The sequence below is a fragment of the Protomyctophum parallelum genome (assembly GCF_964188405.1).
Source record: "Protomyctophum parallelum genome assembly, chromosome: 7".
In the NCBI taxonomy this organism is placed as follows: Eukaryota; Metazoa; Chordata; class Actinopteri; order Myctophiformes; family Myctophidae; genus Protomyctophum; species Protomyctophum parallelum.
In genome coordinates this window covers 8,778,732-8,788,655 of record NC_139705.1, presented here as the reverse complement: position 1 = coordinate 8,788,655, position 9,924 = coordinate 8,778,732, and the positions used below count along the sequence as shown (strand labels likewise).

The 9,924-nt window shown below is 45.4% G+C and overlaps 1 protein-coding gene across 1 annotated transcript; it reads right to left on the bottom strand.

Annotated features, from left to right (window-relative positions):
* Window positions 1-588: 588 nt before the first annotated feature.
* On the bottom strand, window positions 589-7,691 carry ccn5 (cellular communication network factor 5). The gene is made up of 5 exons (XM_083770235.1): window positions 7,445-7,691; window positions 5,791-6,007; window positions 5,034-5,282; window positions 3,299-3,549; window positions 589-1,438 (listed from the first exon to the last, which is right to left on the bottom strand). Exons 1-5 carry the CDS (start codon window positions 7,505-7,507, stop codon window positions 1,157-1,159), a joined length of 1,062 nt encoding a protein of 353 aa, XP_083626361.1. The 5' UTR covers window positions 7,508-7,691; the 3' UTR covers window positions 589-1,156.
* Between the last annotated feature and the right edge of the window lie 2,233 nt (window positions 7,692-9,924).

Here is a 9,924-nt window from a genome sequence, read left to right as displayed (position 1 = left end):
AACCCCCCAATTGACAATCTCCACAAGAAGAGACAGCGCAAGAAAGGATCCTCTGCCCCCCCCCCCCCCCCCCACCTCACCTCCCTGACACCTGTTGTGTCTTCGTCTGGGCCGTGTTCGTCTCCACTGAACCCGCCATGATAACGCAGGACAATGAGGCAACGTGACATGACCTTCGGGAGATATGCCAGGAACACACTTACACAAACACATGGGAAATGAACTTTCCACCGAAGTGTTCTCATGGACACACATGTCTTTACACACAGCCGCCTTCTACCCCCCCCCCCCCCCCCCCCCCTGCAGCTAGGTATCTTTTTTCCTCCCCTTCCCCTTCGATGGCTTGCGTAGGAAGAGAGCTTTTTTGTGCCTGGCCGAAGCCCCCACCCAGAAACGTGCCTGCACAGCCGAGTATTATCATCTTACTTGAAATGTGATGTGATGACTTCTTACCCCCCTCTATGTTTTCTTTTTCTTTTTCTATGATGCAAGAAAGATGTATTTGGCGCTGCACTGCGGCGACATGGACATAAGGGCTACGCTTATGCCCTTTGTCTAAGACAAATTTCTTCCTCGGGAGACAAATAATAAAGAACCTTGAACCTTAACACGCACGCATGCACACACGCACACACATACACACACACACACACACACACACACACACACACACACACAATTTATGTATTTACATTAGCGTAAATATGTCTTTAAAGCTAACACTGTCCTGACCAAATAACCTTCATGGTCAAGTGTCTTCCATAGTCTGTAGTATGTACTGTATTTAGTATTTATCAACTCTGAAATGATCATTAAGGAAATGCCCCATCATCGTTTCTTCACAAGGTGCAGGAGGGGACAGGACTGGTGCAGTGAATTCTTAGTGCAGACGAAGTTTGTCACGATGGGTTTTCATCCCAATGTGGTCACAGTTCATTACCAGCAACTTAATGTACCTTTACTAAAACTAACGCTACTCAGTAAAATCCTGAGTGTTCATTTAACTCTCAGACTTAAATGAACTCTAGAATTTTACAGTGTAAAGACAATACTCAGCTGGAAGAGATTACACACACACCTGTCTTGGCTGTCTTATATCATGTCCTGAGTGGACACGATTGAGTCAATAAGTCAGTCAGTGCTTAATTGGTGCCAGTCAGGGCCTGAATCCCCGCAGGGCAGGGTTGGCATATGCTCGGCTGGGGCAGTTGTAATGACAGACACAGGAGTGGATCATCATCACGTTCCGCCGTAGCAGTCTGCCAGTGGGGCAGCGGAAGGCCACCTCAGCGGTGTGTGTGTGGTAAGGGGTACAGCAGCGGGCGTCGGTACACTGTCCGCAGTACCGGAGCTGGTGGAGCTGGGTGCTGTAACAGCCATGGTAGATAAGCCGAATGGGTGCGGGGGACCTGTAGCTGGCCTTGCAGTGCCCTCCCCACTGGAGGAAAATGACACGTGAAAGCAGAGACTGATGAGAACGGAACAAGCAGACACGTTGAAAGGTATAGTTCAGTCAGACAACTCAAGGAGGATGTAATATATATATTTATTGAATATAACATAATCAATGCAATATATTTATTATGGTTTGGCGATGTATTGGATCTGCTTTTTAGGTACTCAGGTCAAGCGCATCAGTCCCAACCATAGGGACTCTGAATCCCCCGTACCTAAACAGTAGATCCAAAACGACAGGTGGTAGCTGGGGTGGAGGTGGGTGAGCACTTGTATACAGCAGCACGGGTATACAGTATAGCAGCAGCAGAATTGAGCGCAGGTTGTATGACAGCAGCACGCTGATACAGCAGCAGTGTAAGCAAGCAAGAAGGCAGAGGAATGCAAACCTCTGGTTCAAGTAGCCGGTATGAGATGGGGTGAGTGTGTGATTGGCTGAGTGAATCATGTGGATGAGAGCGTGATGCTGCGGTGGCCCAATTAGAGTTCTCATTTTCTGCCCGAACCCGACCCGGCCCGGCCCGGCCCGACATTTTAGGGCCGGGCCGGGCCCAAAAAATATGCTAATTAGACGGGCCGGGCCGGGCCTCGGGCTCTGTGATTTTCCGTGATTTTTTATTTTTCTTCTTTTTTCAAAAATGTTATTATAATAAAAATAGCAATTCTGTTATTTGTGTAATGTGTAGGTTATATAGCCTACAAGTATGTATTTATTATGAAGAGGGCTGCGCTATGGCGATTCACTTGTGACAGGAGGAGGCGGGAGGCTTGGAATGGATTACTGACTGCAGGCAGAGAGAAGTGAACGGTGGGGTGGTTGTTTAATGTTTATACCGCTGGCTGGCCTCTGTTTTGCGGCGCACCAAATGAGCTTCTGCTTCAGTTCATAATGCTAAATGTTTTATAAATCAATCGGATTATCAAACGATAGACTGCAACATGACAAAAACAGTTGCACTGAGCCATCTCGTTAAACCCAGCTGGCTGCGATGAATAACCTAATCATTAGACCTAATCAACGTCATATAGTCACCAACCGATCCATATAATTCTGTAGTGTATGATCTGACCACGCAATGTTACAGTCCACTGCAGGCTACAGGCTATTTGATTTACAAAATGATTAGTATTATAACCGCCGTCGCTCAGTGCGGCAGCGGCGCTCCTCGTTATATGTGCCCGATTTAAAATAACAGAGCTGTCTCTAAGCTCTAAGCTCGAGACACGCCATGAGTGGGTGCATGGATATATATGTAGGCTATGTTTGTTCTTTTGGACACCGAACGGGGACGATACTTGGGGTCTTGGACATAGCTTCACTTCAGAGGAAACGGGGAGCTACTCACCAGTCACCACCACTGGAAATGGAATCCATTAGAATGATATGGAAATGGAAGGCTACATTAACTGTCTAACGTGAGCTACATAAATCCTTTATTTCGGCGATAAGTCCATTGAACTCCGTTCTCACTCTCACACAGACACACACTGAAAGAAAAAAAAGAACGCCACTTTATTGCATGGCCAGCGCAGCAGCACGCGCCGTCAACGCATGCTGCTGCGCTGGCCATGCATTAAAGTGGCGTTCTTTTTTTTCTTTGTCGGGCTTTATAGGGCTTCGGGTCTAACATTATGGTATTTTTTAGGGCCGGGCCGGGCTTCGGGCTGACCCAGTTAGGGCCGGGCCGGGCCGGGCTTCAAATTTCGGGCCCGATGAGAACTCTAGGCCCAATTAACAGCCGGCGCGCTGACTGAGGTTCCCTGACTGAACTTGCTCTGCGCATGTCTACGACAGGCGCAAATGCTCATGAGTGTGTTTGAAGTCCATGTTTTGGTGGCTCACCTTGGGTTTCATATGGGCCAGTTGGTCCATATGACAAGGGCGAACCTTGCAAAGCCTCATCTGCATCTCCAGCCTGCATGCTGGGTTTTTGCTGGACACGCGGGTAGAGACGCCGGCCCCACAGGTCCGGGAACAAGCACTCCACTCAGTGCTCTTTTCTATACAGGTGGGGGTGGAGGGGACGTGTGGGACCAGTTGATTGGGATGGTGACGCTCTGGGAAAGCTGCCCACTTCTGGTCAGTTCTCGAGGCTATAGAGGAATATGAGTTAAAGCACGATCAGAATAAGAAGTTCACACATCAGGTTCAATCAATGTTCTGCACTGCATAACATTAGGCCTGTTGTCTGATGTTTTGTCTGATGTCATAGTCAATGTACAGTGTTTCAGAAAGACTGGGTGGGGAACACTCTGGGTATATTATTAAATTAGCAGCAGTTTCTGGTGATTAAAATAGTCAATTGCGCAATAAACCAGCAGCATGTGAATGGGGACCTTATAGAATTATGTTACTCTGTGTTCTCTGTTGAGATGCATTGCTGACCTCATCTGACGTGTGCTTGCTATATACAACTCACAACGGTCACTGTGTTTCAGTGACTCTCAGCTGGCTTAAATGACGGGACCATTTTAAGTTAACACAAGTGTTTCACCCAACATAACATCTCTAAATATACAAGACAGTAATACAAGTAACCCTCTGGCATTGTATAGCATTCCTCTTGAATTCATAAAACAATCTCAAACAGAACAAGATGTTCCATAACTATTGATATGTACTACGTAGTTTTAACAGTGTCGGGAATTCCAGATGCTCTTAAAAGTGATTTTCCTATGCTCCCTTTGCAGTCCCCACTTGGCTCCATGTGTTTAATTGTTACATAGCTCCGCTGTGGGTGCTGTTATGAAACTTTAAGAAACAGTCTGGCTGGGAAAACGCTGGTTATATTTGGACTTGGAGAGCTTTCATTTGGCCAGACACGCCCCAATGAAACGCAGAAAATACTCCAATAAAAGCTTCCAGACATGACCATCAGTGACAAACCTCAAATAAATGTAGGAAGCATAATATTGTCTCACAGATTGATGAAGGGTGAGTAACGTCTGTTATTGAAGCATGCAGTGATGCATGAGAAAACATCTGGCTTCACTATCACAATGACCTGGAGAGATGTCTTGTAAATGTCAATCTGGCTGTAATCAGGAAGATGTTTGGGGTCTAAAGCTAGCAATCCGGATGGTTTGTGAGTGTGTGTGTGTGTGTGTGTGTGTGTGTGTGTGTGTGTGTGTGTGTGTGTGTGTGTGTGTGTGTGTGTGAGACCAATCTGTATGGTACGGAATGTTAAGGCAATATATCTGCAGTGGATGGAGGTAGACTCCCATTCTTCCATTAATAAATTCAGCCCCTGTGGTCGGGTATAGGACCACCATTCATTTACCATTTACCATATTTACCATTTTGGTTGAGAAGTCGTAGTGCCTGCAACACAAAACACAATATCTCCCCTACCCACATGGGTGTTCTGTCTTAGCTCAGTGGTAGAAATTTCTACACAGAGGTAATCCTAGGTTAGCTTATTGCAGCTTTCACGTGAGGCTTCCATTATAGCTACTCTTTTCAACTTTAAGACAAGACAAGACGGTTTTTATGAAGCTAAACAAAAACATGGCTAAGAGCCGGACAGGCTGTGTTCCTGTCCTAGATGGTGTAACCATCCATCCACCCATCCATCTACCTGTGATTGCATCCTGAATAACGGTGTTCTCCAGGTTCTCACAGACCCACTCCTTGCAGCACTTCCCCGGTAGCAGAACGTGTTGTGGGTTGGGACAGTCTGGAGTCGGGAGACGGACATCCAGCGAGCATGCCGGAACACAGCTCACCCCTCCACCCCTACAGTGGCAGTAGGTATTGCAGGAGGGCTGGAACGCCTGGCCGTCGTGATAGGTGACTCCGTTGACCTCACAGCTCAGATCCTCCTGACCTGTGGAACGTTAAGAGCACAGAGCTCTGCTTAGTTCATTGAACCATGATGGGGTTAACTGGAGACACGCCCGTGACTTTGATGGAATCGGAAAACCCAATTAGGAAGTGAAAAGGGAGGGAATGGAGAGGGAAGAACAGAGGAAAAGATGAGGACACTGGGGTGGCTGTCCCTGCCAATGGTTAGGTTTTTATAGGAAACCAGGCCTCTCTATGGAGAAGATGAGGACTCTGTTTTTCAATCCATGTGTGTTGTCTCTGCAATCTATCATGCTCAACAGGCGGTCATTAGAGGAGGTGTGTCAACATGAGCCCTTAAAATAGAAGCTGAGACATTTTGGAGTCAAAGCCCAGCCGCCCCGCCACGCTCGGATGAACAGGCCCTAAACACGACTGTCTGTTTGTAATCGGGTCACAGGGGAGCTAGCGTCAGCCTCCCAGGGTACACTCGTATAGCTTTTCCCATGGTGATCAGTGGTCAGGGGATCTGAGGGGAGAGTGGCACTCACTGACACACTCCCCAGGGTCTCCAGGGAAGCATGCGCTGTAGTCACACTGTAGACCTCTCTGGCTGTCACAGGGAAACGCCTTGCTGCATGGCTCGCCTCGTTGTCTGGCACACATCTGGCAACACTGGCAGCCATCGAGAACCAGGGGGACACCCTTGGGACACTGGGGGACTGGACTGGTGCACTGGCATGGCTGCTCACACTGTTGGCATATAACCTGGCAGGGACAACGCATGCACACACACACACACACACACACACACACACACACACACACACACACACACACACACACACACACACACACACACACACACACACACACACACAGAGGAAAGGAAATTTAGAAAATGTGCAGGGATTGGTTTCGCTAGCCTGTCAAGAACATCTACATTCAATCTCATTCAAGCTGTCTTAGATACTAGATACTCATAGTGGATTATTCTGTGATGAGGAAACTGCAAAGAACAATCACACAATGTATTTTTCTCATCATTATTATGATGATGACATTGATAAGCAGCATGGTCACCTAATCCGGATTATTACTGAATAATCATCCACTGCCATCACCATCCATCATCATCATCATCACCATCATCATCATCATCATCATCATCATCACCATCATCACCATCATCATCCAGGGACTAGATCTTTTATTTTGTATTTGTATCAGTAGCCTATCAAACTGCGTCTCTTAAGGTAGTACTATAGGAAACATTGTATCCAGCACTGTCTAGTCCAGTGGGTTTCAACCTTTTTCACATCAAGGCCCATTATTTATTCAGCATTTGAGCCACGGACTACCATTTGATGACATTTAGCCTCTCAGACCCAATCCCAAGAATATTTTGTTGTGGATATACTGCATATATACATATTACACTCTCAAGAGTTAAAGACCTTTAGCTTTAAGGGTCCATTTGATTACCAACTCTCCATTTAGCTGCAGGGGAGCACCTGGAACCCCCTCAAGGACCACTGGTGGTCCCCCGGACCACTGGTTGAGAACCACTGGTCTAGTCAGAGGACAGTTTTCAATAGCGTGTCTGATGGAACCAACCCACAGACAGCGTCTGATGGTCCCCGTCTGAGTTATTCCACCCTAACCCTAACCAGAAGAATAGGGGATTCCCCTCAATGACTATAGCATCCCATATAACGTGTACAGCAGCTGTATGGGGGCCGGGTGGATTCTAGAACAGTAGATACACACAATTGTATCATTCTCACTTTGTTTCTAAACCTTTAAATCTATCACAAAACAGGATAATGGCCATATTTAGTGCTCACATACCGCAAATACAAATCCTCAGTGTATTCAACTCTGAGCGTGTAAACACTTTTAACAATGCCAAATAAAAGAAGTTAAAGAACACATAACACAATAATACATTCGATTTCAGTAGAGTATATGCGAGGAAAATATATTATAAGTTTCATTTTCAAGATAGCAAAGAACCCCCTACGAACACACACACACACACACACACACACACACACACACACACACACACACGCACGCACGCACGCACGCACGCGCACACACACACACACACACACACACACACACACACACACACACACACACACACACACACACACACACACACAGCCATTCCATTCACAAATACAGACAGAGTGGCCTCACCTGTGCACCCATACAAAGCAGTAAAGCCAACGCTATCACATTGTCACAGAGTGGCCGGTCCATGGGGCCTCGTGTTGCTGGTGGTAGCTGCTCGGTCTGTCTATCTGGCTAACTAATCTGCGTGAGTGTAATGCTGGCGCTAGCAGTACAGCTGTTTGCTCAATGCTCATTCTTGTGCACCGCTGACATTTATAAAGTCCGTACTCTGATGTCACAGGCTGACTGCCGTGTAAACAGCCACTGGAGCAGCATCAGAAATGTTTCACATTCCTGCTCCCTGCTGCCCAATTCCACTTCCAGACACTCACTCACCCACCCCACCACACCTCCCACCTTTTTTTCTCTTACCCCCCTCCCCTCCCTTCTTTCCACTCTTTTGGTGTTCTAAGCTTACCCCGTTTAACACGAACTGAAGGGAGGAAAATATATTATCCAGGTTGTCTATGGCATGTCAAACACGCCCCAGAGCTTTGTGGTGACTATTCTGATTTAGATCAATGAGATTTTATCTTGCTGATGTTTTTACATGCTGTGGTGATATGCATAGGTCAGATGGGATATGGCTGCCAAGCTTTTCTAGCAGAGGACCGAAATAGAACCGATCTTTCCACGATTTAGTTGCTGTTTCCAAAACCTCAAAAACTCCTGGAACTATAATCTATTATTTTAAGGCCGATTGAAAGGGGATTTAATCCCTCACATTTCCGTTGGTTTCCATGGCGTTAGTGTAGCATGTCTGGGGTTGGCATGAACTTGAGTCACTGTGATCTCTTCTATTGTGAGCTATACAATCTGCACCTCAACAGGAACTCAGGGAGCAAATACTGTCAGAGGGCTCCTTGAAGGCTATACAAGGAGACATGCAGTACTGACAGCACTGCTAAACAGTTATATTACTCAATGGTAGCTGCATCTACTTCCATTCATAACGTGGCTCTTGTGTGAAGGTAAAGTCCCATTGCCTGCACAGTCAATATATGAGCTACATTCAACACTATTACACAGATTGGGTCATAGCTGTATAGCATGTATAGCTGTATAACAGTGCCTTCAGAGTGAACTATGGACATAAACACAGTACAGTATAAGTATATCTACAGTGAAACAGCTGCTGTGCCACGTGGGCAAGAGATCAGGGCTTCTCTGTCAAAAACGTTACTGAATTCTCGCATTCCACGATCATCTGGTTCCCACAGCGTTTGGGTGGGCAGGAAAGATGTCAGTGATGGTTATAAATAGAATGAGACAGACAGAGGTTGAAAGGAGGAAAGTATGCAATGCATGTCCAGGACAGGTGGGATCCAGGTGGACAGACAGACAGTCAGAACAGTGTGGGCCCACTGGTTCATTCCTGATTCCTTCCTCAACTGTTCCCCAACACCTTTCCATCTGCTTTTCAACAATGATAGTGCTTGGAACAACCCAAATACAACAGGCAAAAAACTGTACTGTAATAGGCATCATATACAACCTGGAAGTATATCTCCCAAATTGTCAAAACTGAAGAAGAATGAACAATATTCAGCTTTACTATGTATTAAGTAATTGCAGACGTGCTAAAGAATAACTAAATACAGACATGTTGTGCTGTGGCCTGTAACTGTCATGTAATTTCGGAAGTGTATCCACTGAAAAGGTGAGACTTCTATAATAGGCTTATAGAAGTCTATAAGCTGATAGGCTTATAGACAAAGCATATTATAAACGACCCCAAAAGCAGTGTTGGGAACTTGGGGCAGCTACCTCGAAAGCGTAGCTTGTAAAGCTAGAAGTAGCTGACCATATAGCGGTATAGCTTGATCAAGCTTTTTCTGCCCCCTGGAGAAATGTAGCTCGCAAAGCTACAGCTACATAATTTTTTTTTAATTGACAATGTACATAATGTGGTGTATATGAAACAAAATATAGATCCTACAAAAAAGTCAAATGCCAGAAATATGCCTCTCTCAACTGACATTAAAAAAGGAGAAAAAAAGAGGATCTGTTGAGGATACTGTTACATGATGACATTATTTTGATCATCAATATTAACACATCTGAAAAACTGTACCTTTAAAAAAAAACGACGGTGGTCTCTTGTATTGTGAAGTGATAGCTACACCAATTAACTCAACTGTTAGTTAGTTAATAGTTAGCTTGATCGTCAATCTTAACACAAGCTAACTGTAAAACTTAACTTGCCAACACTGAAAAGCCCCTCAGATGCAGCACTGGCAGGGACACCCTTGTACTTCATTTTGGGCAGAGATTTGAACAGAAATATTATATATATTTTTTGTTATATAAAAAACCTTTCTCAAAATTGTAGCTTGAAGCTTGAGTAGCTATATAAAGCTACAAAAATGACCAAAAAAGTAGCTGAGCTACTTGACGAGGTACACAAATATGAATGTAGCTCAGCTACCACAAGTATGTAAGCTACGTAGCTTAGTTACATGTAGCTTAATCTGCCCAACACTGCCCAAAAGCTTTACAGTTTA

Coding starts and splice junctions, on each gene's coding strand:
- ccn5 (XM_083770235.1), bottom strand. CDS start 7,507: ATGGACCGGCCACTCTGTGACAATGTGATAGCGTTGGCTTTACTGCTT. Junction 5,283..5,790: donor AGACCCTGGGGAGTGTGTCA/GTGAGTGCCACT, acceptor AACGTTCCACAG/GTCAGGAGGATCTGAGCTGT. Junction 3,550..5,033: donor TATTCAGGATGCAATCACAG/GTAGATGGATGG, acceptor ATTCCTCTATAG/CCTCGAGAACTGACCAGAAG.